Source organism: Alnus glutinosa, chromosome 1, assembly GCF_958979055.1.
Source record: "Alnus glutinosa chromosome 1, dhAlnGlut1.1, whole genome shotgun sequence".
Taxonomy (NCBI): Eukaryota; Viridiplantae; Streptophyta; class Magnoliopsida; order Fagales; family Betulaceae; genus Alnus; species Alnus glutinosa.
This window is the reverse complement of record NC_084886.1, coordinates 5,858,189-5,872,192: the sequence shown is the minus strand read 5'-3', so window position 1 is coordinate 5,872,192 and position 14,004 is coordinate 5,858,189. Positions and strand designations below refer to the sequence as shown.

The window sequence follows — 14,004 nt, the reverse complement described above, 5'->3', positions numbered from 1 at the left end:
ATCGACACGGTTATTAAATACAGTTATGATCCGTTATTTGCATATCATAAGGTAATTGACGTTTTGAATTATTATCTAAATCTATTGAGGTTTTTTTTTTTTTCTCATCCTACGCAATTGGAACAGGTGTCACCATATTAAGAGCATTCCTCTGTTCTCTAAATTTTAAGAAAATTTTTAAAAAAGTTATAAAAGTCATTCCACAGCAGTTTTCTAAAATTTTCTATTTCCTTTAAGTACTTTTTACTTTCCATTTAATTGTTTAATAATAAAATAAAACTCTCTGCTCTCTGCGCATCTCTTCTTCCTCTCTCTCTCTACAACACGCTCCCCTCTCTCTCTCTCTCTGATCGTCTCTGCAACACTCATCCGGCACTGCTCCGATCGCCTCTCCATTTCTCTCCCGCTGTACTCGAGTTCGCCCCGTACCCAGACTCGTTCCCCTGAGCATCAAAACCCCCAATTGGCCTAAACCCATTTCCCTGAGAACGGGGTGAGGGTCCCGCCCCACGAGTTTCTGGCGAGGCAGATGGCAAGGGACGAGGATTGCCTCCTTCTCCGAGCACGAAGGTGTAGGATCGCCTCCCATGGCAGCCTCTGCCAGTTTCTCTTCCAAATCCGTCCACTGCCCATGGTGGCTGCCTGTGAAATTCGTGTAGTATTGGAAAAGTTTTTTTTTTTAATGAAGGTGGCTGCAATATCTTTTGAATGATGGAAAATTGTACGGCAAGAAAAGTGAAGTTGCATACAAGTCAAAAATGCTGATAAGGTGCCGCCATTTGTATTCCACAAACCATTTGGGTACAATGAGAGAACACTGTAGGGTGCGGCCTCTGCCAATTTCTCTTCCGGCCGCCTTCATCGTCTCATTTTTTCCACCATCAAACCCTAGAATGAATTTGGAAGGCGATGAACGGCAGAGATGGGAGTGGGTTGGTGGTGGTTTTGGTGTGAGGGAGAGTCTGGGTGTTTGTGACGGAGAAGACGAGATAGGGAGAGAGAGAAGAAAAGAAATGAATAAAAACAAAAAGAAGGAAAAAGTAAAAAATTAATATTTTAATTATCTATTTATTTTATTTTATTTTTTTTAAGGGGAAAAAAGTGGCTTTGTTTCCTATTCATAACAAAAATGATTAGAAAACTGCTGTGAATGCTCTAAGAAGGTGATATGGACGGCCGTTTAAAAAATACGGAAGTACCAACTGGATTTTTTCATTAACGACAGGTATCACCGGTGACAAGTTTTAAAACCGATGCGGCTTTTGATTTCGGGCCCTACCACAGGTACCATTAAGGTATTTAACCTTAAATAATATTTTAAAGCAAGTAGACAAGATAATAAAGAATCTGTTTGAAAGTGTATAGAAAAAGCAATAACTAAAATAGAGAGTTGCATTTTTTTACTAAATATTTTACCTACTATTGTGGCTAGAAATGCTCTAAGTAGTGACACCATACATGGGTGTATATTATAAATATTTGAGTTGAATTTTTTTTTGAGCCGTATTTATAATTTTTTAACAGTAAGAAAAAGTTATTAATGTAATATAAAATATAAAAAATTTATAAATAAAAGTTAAAAAATTTTGTATTTTAGTCAATTTTTTTTATTTGAATAGTAATAAAAAAATTATTGATGTGATATAAAAAGTGAAAAAAAATTAAAATATTTTAAAGTTAATTATTTTTTAGAAAAGTGAAAATAAAATATGGGAATATTGTGTTGCTTACCAAACACCCACTATTTTACCGACTTAAGTCTTAGATTGTCCACATGCATCATTGAAAAAAAAAAAAAAAAAGAGTATCAAATTGTCCACCACCACTTTTTTTTTTGGCGATTTACTTATGTTTATTTTCTTCTTATCTTTGTAACTATTCTTGGTCGAATTATTGGGGTGCGGTAAATTGTCTCAACAATACATATAAAACGAATGAGTACAATTAAGAATTATCTTTTTATTCTATTTTTATGCAACTTTTAAAATTATTATTAAATTTGAAATTGATTATTATTAAATTTTGACCCAATAAAAAAAGTCCTAACATTACTCTAAACCGAATATATACACGTGTTATAATGTGCCTTAACAGTATCCTTCCTATTTTGAATTGTGGAATTGGAGTGATTGTTAACCGAGACCTGTTATATATGCTTCGATGCATCTTTTATATATATATGATTCAAATCAACTAATTAAATCTGTTGACATGATTGATTTGAAAATAAAAATAAAATGTAAGATGTAAACGGCTCATGCAGGTAAAGAACCGGGCAAAGCCCGAAAGCAAAACCGAACCGGACAGCGACGCGTATAAGAAAAAAAGCTTCTCTTCGCGGACCGATTAGACCAAAGCAGAGCAACACGGAGAGAGAGAGAGAGAGAGAGGGCGAAACTTTGAATGATTGCCCTCTCCGTCTCCGATCCCAATCTCCAGCACCGCAACATCGTTTTCCAACGAAGACAACAACAACAACATCGAAATCTAACTTTTATCTGATTTTCTTTATTCATTTTTGTTTTCCCTCTCAATCACATGAATCTCTCATTCTCATTCTCCACGCCAATTCTTAGTCTTTGATGCGACGGTCGAATGCCCGTACACGGGTCAACTCCAGAGCTAAAATGGATCCCATCAAGCTCCAAATCAGACCCACCAGCCGCTCCAACTTATTCGCCCGCAATTCCAACTCCAAACACACCAAGTCGAACCTCTTGATCTTCGCTTTGATTTCGATCTCTTTCGCTTTGCTGTTATGTTACTTGGTGGTGTTCGGTAAAAGCTCGCGGAGCTCCGCGAAGAGAAAGTACGGGATCGTCATCGACGGAGGGAGCACTGGGACCCGGATCCACGTGTTCGAGTACCGGGTTGAGAATGGGAGTCCGGTGTACGATTTTGGGCCGGACGGGTTGGCGACGATGCGGGTGAACCCAGGGCTCTCGGCGTTCGCGGAGGATCCGGATGGGGCGGGTGGGTCGTTAACGGAGCTCCTGGAGTTTGGGAAGGGAAGGGTCCCGAGGGGGCGCTGGGGAGAGACCGAGGTTCGGCTCATGGCCACCGCGGGGCTCCGGTTGCTCGAGTCGGATCTCCAGCAGCGGATTCTGGAGTCGTGTCGGCAGGTGCTCCAGTCGTCGGGGTTTAAGTTTCGGGACGAGTGGGCTTCGATTATTACCGGTATGCCATTCTGGTTTTCTTGTATTGTTTTAGCTTCCTGTGCTGTGTCATTATGCGGGTCCTGTTTTGCTTGTGATTTTGTACGTGATAATGGAGAATCTTTACGAATGTGACACCAGTTTGATATGACCAAGTTATGCGACGTATTATAGCTTTGCTAGTGCAACATTATCTTACTGCTAACTAATGGAGAATGGGTTAGAATTGCCATTATGTTTTGGAAGAGAAGAGAAAATGTGTTACGGATAGAAGCTATGGTGAGAAAGGCTTAGAAGTTGTGTTAAATTAGGAGTTTATTTAATACTGATTTGTAGTTGTTTTAAGATTAGTTTCATCATTTTATGATTAGGATTAGTTATTTTAGCATTAGGTTGGTTGATCATTAGTTTGAATGTTATTTATCTTTTTCTATTGTAAGTCTATTTATAGACTGCTGATTCGCTGAATGAGGCCAGGTTTCCGCTCTAAATTTATCCCGTAACAATATTAAAAGAGAGGAACCATGCAATGGCTGCCAACCTCACAACACGGGTTGGAAAAAACCCAAGGAAATCCAATGTTCTCGACAGCTGCAGACACTGTCACCCCAACACCCATCACAACAAAAAACACCCAACGACCATAGCCACCAATCCATCAATCCACGTGAGCCACTCCATCACATTGAAGTCTCATCACCATTAATAGTGACATTCCCACACAAATTGTTAATTGCTTAATTTTTCAAGCGCGTAACGGGATAAATTTAGGTAGGTTCTTAGAGAAAACTTGGCCTTCTTCAAAAATAATTCTCTGAATGCCTTTATTAAAATTCAGCAGTCTTTAAATAGACTTACAATAGAAAAAGATAAATAACATTCAAAATAATGATAAACCTAATCATAAAATAACTAATTCTAATCCTAAAATGATGAAACTGGTTGTAGTTCAATTGGGGTATGTGTTTATGAATGTGGGTTTGAAGGTTGGCTGGAAAAATAGGAACAATGAGAGCTAATCCCAACAGAAGACCACCAAGATTTCCATCTGTATCTATGAAAAAGACGGGAGAGCTTATGGGTGTGTTGTTGGTCGTTATAAACTTTGCAAGTGATGTGCATGGTTTGGGTACAATATCAATCTGCTCAAACAGGCTGTTGATAATGTCACGTTAGCAAATCCAGAAATTATTGGTACAATCTATTGTTTATGGCGGCTGGCTAGCTGGAAGCAGTTGTATCTGTCGAAGGGGGGCAGGGTTACCCTTATAAAGAGTACTCTTCCAACCTTCCTACGTATTTCCTCTCTCTTTTCCCTATTCCATCCAGTGTTGCTAGTCGTATTGAGAAGTTGCATCGAGATTTCTTGTGGGGTGGCATAGGCGATGAATTCAAATATCACTTGGTTAGTTGGTCCAAGGTTTGTTATCCTATTTCCGAAGGTGGTTTGGGCATCCAGAACTTGAGGATTTTCAATAAGACGCTTTTAGGGAAGTGGTTGTAGCGTTATGCTTATGAGAGAGAGGCTTTGTGGAAATTTGTGGTAGATGTAAAGTATGGTTCTACTAGGGCTGGTTGGTGTTCCTTAGACCCCCCTGGGTCTTACGGTGTGGGGACTTGGAAGTACATTAGGAAGGGGTGGAGATTGTTTTGTAGCTATACCAGACTTATCTTGGGTAATGGGTCCAGGATCCATTTTTGGGATGATGTATGGTGTGGGGAGATGTCCCTCAAGGAAGCTTTTCCAGTTCTGTATGAAATAGCTTGTGTCAAGGATACTCTGGTGGCAGACCACTTGGTAGTAGTAAGTGGATCCTATCAGTGGGATGTCAGATTTTTTCGAGACGTACACGACTGGGAGGTGGACGTCATGGCTTCCTTTTTCTCCTTACTGTATTCCTCCAAGGTTGCTCAAGATGGGGGAGACCGGCTCTGGTGGTCCCTTTCTCACAAAGGGTCTTTTGATGTTAGTTCTTTCTATAAGGATCTTGCTTGCAAAGATGCTATTTTATTTCCCTGGAAAAGCATTTGGCGGACCAAGGCTCCATTGAAAGTGGCCTTCTTCGCTTGGACGGCAGCGCTAGGGAAAATCCTCACCTTGGACAATCTCAGAAAGAAGCGTGTCATTGTGATTGATAGATGTTGCATGTGTAAAATGACCGGGGAGACTGTGGATCACCTTCTTCTTCATTGCGAGGTTGCACGCGCTCTTTGGTATGTCATCCTCAGTCGCTTCAATCTGTCTTGGGCGATGCCTTTTCGGGTGATAGACTTATTTGCTTGTTGGTGGCCGGGGGGACCCTCCCGAAGCGCGGTCGTGTGGAAAATGGTTCCTTGTTGTCTTATGTGGTGCTTGTGGACGGAACGCAACGATAGACAGTTTGAAGACAAAGAAAGAACCATAGAGGAGCTCATTTCCTTTTTTATTCATTCTTTGTACTCCTGGACGGCTGCGTATCTCGCACCTCTAGGGATTAGTTATAACGATTTCCTTGTATTGCTTTCTTCTTCTTCTTAATTGTCTCTCTTGTATACCCCCCTTAATACTTGATTGCGCTTTGCGTTTTTTAATAAAATTCTCTTACTTATAAAAAAAAAAACAATCTATTGTTTATGGCGATCTGGCTGCATCTGTTGCATTTAAGTTTTGCTATTGCTTATCTTGGCATCATATGACTTTTTAGATTTATGAATTATGATGAAGCTTTATCTCTTTTTTTTGGTCATTATGAATCCTGTTGCTAAATCGATCCTCCATCATATAGATTATGCTTGCTTCACTTCCTTTGTGGAAGCTTAATGCTGAATAATGTGTTTGTGTTAGGCTCTGATGAAGGGCTTTATGCTTGGGTTGTTGCAAACTATGCTCTTGGGACTCTCGGAGGTGATCCTCTGCAGACCACTGGGATTATTGAACTTGGTGGGGCTTCTGCTCAGGTTTAGCTCTTTGTCCCTGCTTCGAAGTATTTTTGAATATTTGGAATTCTGTTCACTGTATTTTGTCCCATACCAACTTGGCATTCCCACTGCGTTACAATTGGGAGTCAAACAAAGCAAACAAGTTGGATGTGTGGCATTGCAGGTCCAGAGTAGTATGCATCTATTAGATCCTTCCCAGCAATTACCCTTTGTGTATGGAAAACTTGATTAGCCAATATTTTTTAGTAATCTAGGTCTAGAGGTCAAGAATATTAGTTATTCTAGGTATGCTTAACGTGTATGTTTTATTCTCAACAATCTAAGTTAGTGTCATATTAAGATGTAAGATCTGTGCAAAATGCAAAAGTTTATTGTTTTGGGCCCATGTAGTACTCAGTGCTAGTAATCATTTAGAATGCTGAAAATAAAGACTCACCGCAACTTCATTTCATTCTTCAACTAGGAACTTATTTGTTATATGTGTATCCTTTTGTGATGATTCTGAAATGAATTTTCAATTTATCTGCTTGTTTTTTAAAGTTGAGAAACATATCTGACATTGTTACTTGGAATATCTGGTTTTTCATCTTATTTGAGGTTACCTTTGTTTCAAGTGAGTCGATGCCTCCTGAGTTCTCCCGTACCGTCAGATTTGGGAACATTACATTTAATCTCTACAGCCACAGTTTTCTTCATTTTGGTCAGGTAAGTGTTCGTTTCTATCTGTATCAAACTTCAAAAGGAACGAAATCTGTTCTTATCATTATCTTACTAACGTAATGGTCTGAATTTTCATTTATGTGCTACAATATGATTTGGAGCTTTTGTCATGTGTGCTTTTTTGCAGAATGTTGCCTTTGACTCATTGAAGGAATCACTTATTTCAGCAGACTTGAACTTGGGTAAATATACATACTTTTGCTCTGTGCTCTGGTTTTGTAGTTTTTGAGAGAAGGTTTGAACATTTTTCTTATGACTTGTACTTGGGTCGTCAACCTGAATCACGCTTAATTTTGCCTCTTCTGTTATGAGTCTTGAAACATTGAATTTCAGTATCCTGTTAGACAGCTGCATATGAGTCTGTTGTATATATTCTGAGTCTTTTAGAAAAGTCAGGGTTTCATATATTGAGGATGAAGTTTTAAAATTTATTTTGTAGTAATTATTTTTCCATATTTTTGGCTATTAGTGCCAGATGTCATGATCAATATCAATTGCCCATAATTGAAGTTTTTGTTATTTATTTTTGTTGGATCAGGTATTGTTCTTTCTGCTTGTTATTGATCTTGTTTGATTTCACTACTGGAAATTAAAAAGTACCTAAAAATAAAATTGAATGGGCTATGGAGTGTTGGGTGAGGTCAAGGGGTTTAAATCCCATTGGTGCACGAGTTAATTGCCAAGCAAAAAAGACAAAAAATACAAATTGAATGAGGCACTTTTGAGATGTCTTGTGGAGGTGAATTGGATCATTGTGGTTGTGATGCAAGGGACGAGACAAGAGTTAATTGGATCCATGTAGTTTTATTTAGGTCCTATTAAGTTAATTGGTTATTATTTTGTAGTTTTATGTTTTATTTAATTTGTAAGAGTAAGGGTGTTTTGGATAGTTCAATAAGTGGGTGTTGCCCTAATTTAAGGTTTAGTCGTAAGTCTATTTAAGTGTAATTTGTACTCCAATGAAGGGAGACTTTTATGGAATAAAAATGATGTGGAATTGGTTCTCCTCTCTTTCTCTCCCCTTAGCTTTTTCTTTATCTTCTTTCTCTTTTCCCCTTTTAACTTCTTTCTCCTCTCTTTGCCCTACTTTTGTCGTGTGATTTTTTGCGATTATTGTGGTCCTACATCAAATTTGGTATCGGAACCTAACCCGATTTTTTACTACGACAATTGCATGATCCACGACCGTGCTATCCCAACTGAGCCAACGCCATGACAACCACCACTCCAACACAGTTGTTGTCCGCCATCCCAAGCCTCTCCACTCCCGGACAAAGCAAACCATAAAACCCACCAACTTTCAGACACCCAAGACTGCTTCCATTAAAAAAAAATTAAAAAAATCCCCGAACAGCACCACCGTGCCAGTGCCACAGCTAACCACCCAAGCAATCCGCTCACCCCACACTACTATGCCGCCGCCACCCAAACCCACCACCACGCCGCAACCAGCAACCCACAACAATGGACAGTCCTTCGCACGGCCTAAAGCGCTGCCACCCAAACACTCACACACCCAACTGATAACCACCACACAAATCCAGCCCACCATCCAATCCAAAAAAAAAAAACCGCCTAAAACCCATCGCAACAATCTCCATCCATCGGAGCCAAACCCTTGCAGGAACCAACCACATCACCCAACCGCCTATCATCACCAAAATTGGATCCAGAAACCCACCCGGCATCAATCGTGGTTGCTGCCGCTTGTACAAGCCTTGCACCGAACGTCTTGGCCTCGGGATTCGCAAATGCTGGCTGATCTCGATCGGTGAATCCCACACGTCTTCCCCTTTGAATCGCCACCATCAGCCCACGTTACCGCCACATCATCAAACTCCCGGTTGTCGCTCGACCCTGGTCGGCCTCGCCATTGCCATCGACACGAGCCTTTGGTCTTTGCCTGCTGAGAAGCCTTTGGCCTCTGTTTTGTGCATGTTTTATTGAGATGCGGCCGGGTAATGTTTTGGACGCTTGCTGTTAGCCTACATGTTAGACCGGACCCTTTTCAAGACTTGAGAGGTTGAGCTTGGACCCAAAGTGTTTTGCGCATAGATTTTCAACATTTCAATAATTTAAAACTTGAGGTCAACTTTTCTCTAAGCTAGGGAGAAAGATGTAAGGTACAAGACAAGAATTAATTGGGTTCGTGTAGTTTTATTTAGGTTTTATTAAGTTAATTGGATTATTAGTATTTAGTTTTATTTTTTATTTAATTTTTAAGAGAAAGGGTGTTTTGGGTAATTCAATAAACAGGCGTTGCCCTAAATTAGGGTTTAGTTGTGAGTCTATTTAGGTGTGTTTTGTACTTTAATGGAGGGAGACTTTGATGGAATAAAAATTATATGGAATTGATTCTCCTCTCTTTTTCTCCCCCCTAGCTTCTTATCTCTCTCTCCCCTTTGCTTCATCTTTCTCTCCTTTCTCTCTTCCCATTTTAGCTTATTTTTCCTCTCTCTACCCTATTTTTGTCGGGTTTTTTTTTTTTGTGTGTGTGTGTGTGTGTGATTATTGTGGTCCTGTATCAGGTTGAAGTAAAATTTGTAGTTACAAATTGGACCATGTGAGAATTTAATTTGTCGATGCAGCTGATGTGCTAGAAATATTATTGTATTTTTATTTTTTAAATGATTTCATCAATAGACACTTCTGATTGTTTACCGTCAGTCCTGACATAGTTCTGCTTCTGATATAGATCAACTGAAGTCAATGATCTTTACTGCCTGGTGTATTCTTAATCAAATATGAATGAAGGAAGCCATTTTCTTGCTCGGTATATTCGTAGTGTTGAATTTGCTCAAAATTATGTTCTATAATTATTTTGAATCATATGGGAGCCATGTGTAGTCCCAGAACATCTAAAAGACAGTTTGTGTCCAGCAGATCTAGGGGATGGTATTCAGAACGTCTGGGTATTATAAAAGTAATTTCTTTGTTGTTGAATATTGTTCTTTTCCAAGTTTGACTGGAATTGGATATTAATAGATGTCAGAGTAATCACACATGTTCTTGCAGAATATATTAGATGACTTACCTCCTCGACAAATTGAATCTGGAATATGCAAGTGATGAAGAAAAGATAAAGAACAGTAGTTACCGCTGTACATTCAGAAAGTTTTCTTTATGGCAGTGATGCTTCAATTATGCCAAGTGGGCAAGAAAAGCCCTTAAATAATTGTTAAACTGCTTCCTTCACTTCATATTTACCTGCTATTGGTTTTACAAGTGAGTTCGTCACCAATCTTTTCCTGTCTTAACCCCCCCTCCTCACAACAACAAAAAATGGCCGGCAAAATAACCCTCTCTCCCTCTCCCTCTCTCTCTCTCTCTCTCTCTCTCTCTCTCTCTCTCCTTAAACCTCGATTTGGGATTGTTACAGTTTGGACAGTTAAATAGAAGTTTCTTTGGTAGATAATATGCAATGAATATTGCTATTGCTCTTTACAGTTTTTTGTCATCAGGTGTTACCTCTGATTGGGTGGGTATGGGGCATAACTATTTAATGTCTTGTGGTCAGTAATAGGAGGAAATTCTTTGTCCGTAAATCTTACATCTGTTTCTGTTAATGCAGGTACTGAATCTGTTAAAATGGGAACTTTATTAGATCCTTGTACTCCTAAGGGGTACTCACATAATGTAGAGTCGTGGAAGCTTTCTCCAGGTTCTTTGGAAGAAAAGAGTAAATATTTTGCTACTCTTCAATCTAAAGGGAACTTTTCAGAGTGCAGATCTGCTGCATTGATGCTGTTACAAAAAGGAAAAGGTTACTAATCAGGGCTGAATTGTTAAATTCCTGCTTCACAAAATTTCTGTTCATTTTTTCTAGATAGTGGTGGGGATGATCATTTCTTTATCTGAATGCAGAGAAATGCTCGTATAACAGTTGCTACATAGGATCAACTTTCATACCTAAACTTCGGGGGAAATTTTTGGCAACAGAAAATTTCTTCTATACGTCAAGGGTATTTTGCTTCTTTTTTTTTCTTTTTGTAGGTCAATATATCATGCTTGCGTAGTGTCCTGCTTTTATTGTTCTTGACTTCTATATGATCCATCTGGAAGAATCAACAGTACTTTTCTAAGACTCTTTAATTTCTATTCTGACCATATATAGCATATTTAGATGTAATGATTACATTTTTTCTGATTTTTTTTTTCTTCTTCTTCTGTCTCTTTAGTTCTTTGGCTTGGGTCAGAGGGCATTCCTTTCTGAGCTGATGATGGCTGGACAACAATTCTGTGGAGAGGATTGGTCAAAGTTGAAGAAGAAATACCATTCTCTTAACGAGGAAGATTTACTGCGCTATTGCTTTTCTTCGGCATATATCGTGGCCCTACTTCATGATGGTCTAGGAGTTTCTTTGGATGATGAAGGGTATGTTCCTTTAGTAGCCCACTGGTTTTGTCAAAATTGAATATGTTGATCCACCAGCTAGCATTATATGCCATCTTCTGTGACTATTACATGTGGTTCACCCAGCCCTGTTTCCTCTTGAACAGAATTAATTGCCGCCCTACATGATGTTACATGCTTCTTGTTGTTCTTTTTTCTTTTCTTTTTAATGACATCCATATTTGTGTCTGTAGTCCATCATGCTTGTGCATTTGTATATGCATAGGCCTGTATTTTTGCAGTGAGTTGAATCTTATTGTCTGGAATTACTGTTGACCAGGATTGAGGTTGCTAATCATGCGCGAAATATTCCACTTGATTGGGCTTTGGGAGCTTTCATTGTGCAGAGCACAGCAGAGTTGGATGTAGAGCACCCTGACTGGATGGCTAACATTGTAAGTGATGAATCACCCACGCTGCTCTCAATAATTGCCATCTTTGTAATTTTAATGTTTGCAGCATGGTCTGTATCAAAGTGGAGGAAGCCCCAGTTGAAGACAATTTATGATCTAGAGAAAGGACGGTATATAGTTACCCGAGTCAATAGATATTGATTGTCTATCCATATGGAGATTGAACCTAGGGCTGGGGAAAAAAAAAAAAAGCTTTGTAATTACCATACATTTAAATTATTTTATGCATCCCCAGTCTATGCCCAAAGTTCTTAAGGCTTCAATGCAGATGGGAGAACAAAGAGTGTATGTGGGGTATCAGTACAGAATGTAAAGTTTTGTGGGGAACTATTAGAATATCAGATTCCCCTTTTGTAATTAGCGGCAATCCAAAACTTCAGTCCTTTTCTCAGACCACATACTCTGCCATTACCCAAACTACGAGTCTACAAGGTTTAAGTTAAAAAGATATAAGGATTCACAATAGATTCTCTGGATCAGGATGTTCAGGATGTTCAGCAATTTAGGCAATACACTGTGAAAGAGTTCATATGAGATTTATCTGCTCAAATAAATTTTGGATTGTCTGGCCACTTACTTGGGAAGATGGGTTCCGTGTAGGCTCTCTCTTTCATGTCCTAACTTAGCAATTTGGACAAGAAATTGTTGGAGATGCTTATCCTAGATTCTGTACATTTCTATCTAAATTAACTAACCAAAAGCCTTTTTTTTTTTTTTTTTAATATATATTTTAGCTAATGCCAGTACATCCAATTATTTATTCTTTTTTCTTTATACCATTTAAATTTATTTTTTTTTAATTTTTTTTTTCAAACATATACTTGCTGTTTGATGAGAGAGAGAAAGAAAATAAAACTTATTGCTGTTTAATTTTTTTTTTTTTTAATTTATTGTTCGATTGAAATCTTAAAAATAATATTGAAAGAGTAATGCTAGAAATTATATTTTAATTTTACAACTATTTCAAACTAATGTGTCAGTAATAAACTATTAGATTTTTATTTTTATTTTTTTAACAATAACTAATTCAATGGTTGGTTGGAATTGCTACATCAGCATTATAAAATAGAGAAATGATAATTACACAACAATGCTGATGTGTTCAGTATTTTTATTTGAGAAATGATTCCTACACTCATTTTTTTTTTAAAAAAAAATACTGGACACATCAGCATTGTTGTGTAAGAGTTGTGCAAATAACATATGACAAAATATCTCATTTCTAAAGACATTCGATTTGAAACCATTATATGTCCAAGGTCCAAAATTGAAATAATTTCAAAGGTTTGCCTTGACTTTGTTCGTGTCAACAAACAATTCGAAATGTCTCGATTTTTTTTATAGCAGGTCTGAGTCAAATAGCAATGATTTGAAGCACTTCTTTTTACACTATTTCGGAAAACCAATAACTTAATCGTATGGATATGAAAAATACAGGATTTTCAGTCCTAGCAGGAAAATGAGGGAAACGGATACTCAATTTAAAGTGAGTAAACAGAATTTCATACTTGATCTCATAGATGCATATAGGATTCTATGGAAAGTCGTATTCGATGAAAGTCATATGTACGGTTTGGAGGGAGATCTTTCATGTCTTTCGAGATCCATCCTACAATATGGGGTCAAAATGTCAAAATAAATGATTTTAGCCCTTATAAAAAGAAAATTGATTCTTGAACCCCTTCCATGCTCATGCTCAACGATGTACTACAGAAGAAAAAACCGCAAAATTCGATCCAATTTATTGTAATCGATTAGTTAACATGTTGGTTAATCGTACTCTGAGACACCAAAAAAAATAAAATAAAAAAATTATTGTAGAATAAAAATATAGTTTATAATATTACTCATAGTAAAACTGTCGCCGGTTGTTTCCTTGATACAAACAAATTCTATTTCCCTGATACTTAAAAAAAAAAAAAAAAAAATCTATTGCAATCATAAATCAATTGAAAATCAATCAAATCGTTAAACACCATTAAGTGTTGTAGCCAACCATATTTTTATATAAAAAAAACAATAATGTTACACGGCATCTTTGTTTTCAACAAAATAACATTGAACAAATTGAAGTTGGGTATCTGCTACCGAGCGTAGTGGTATATTACAATCTTAAATATCACGCATTAGTAATGGTTGATCTGGAGTGCCACATCAACATTATTAGACAATTGTAAGATAAAAATACAGTATCTAGCATTATTCATAAATTATTTCTATTACTGACCAAAAAAATGTAGGGTTAGTTTGACAAAACTTTTTAAATATTATTTAATGTTTGTTAGGGATAAAATTAACCCTAGAGACACGTGGACTCAGAAACATCTCGGATCTATGTCTCGGACATTTATTTCGGCCAGCGAAGAAAAGATTGCCTAGGTATAAATAGATCTCGGAGGTATAA

The 14,004-nt window shown here is 37.7% G+C and overlaps 1 protein-coding gene across 1 annotated transcript; it reads left to right on the top strand.

Moving 5' to 3' along the window:
* The first annotated feature begins 2,348 nt into the window (after window positions 1-2,348).
* On the top strand, window positions 2,349-12,172 carry LOC133868568 (probable apyrase 6). Its single transcript, XM_062305500.1, has 8 exons — window positions 2,349-3,177; window positions 5,980-6,092; window positions 6,672-6,779; window positions 6,922-6,976; window positions 10,366-10,557; window positions 10,659-10,756; window positions 10,973-11,169; window positions 11,468-12,172. The coding sequence occupies exons 1-8, from the start codon at window positions 2,583-2,585 to the stop codon at window positions 11,739-11,741; spliced, it is 1,632 nt and encodes a 543-aa protein (XP_062161484.1). The 5' UTR covers window positions 2,349-2,582; the 3' UTR covers window positions 11,742-12,172.
* The last annotated feature ends 1,832 nt before the right edge of the window (window positions 12,173-14,004 follow it).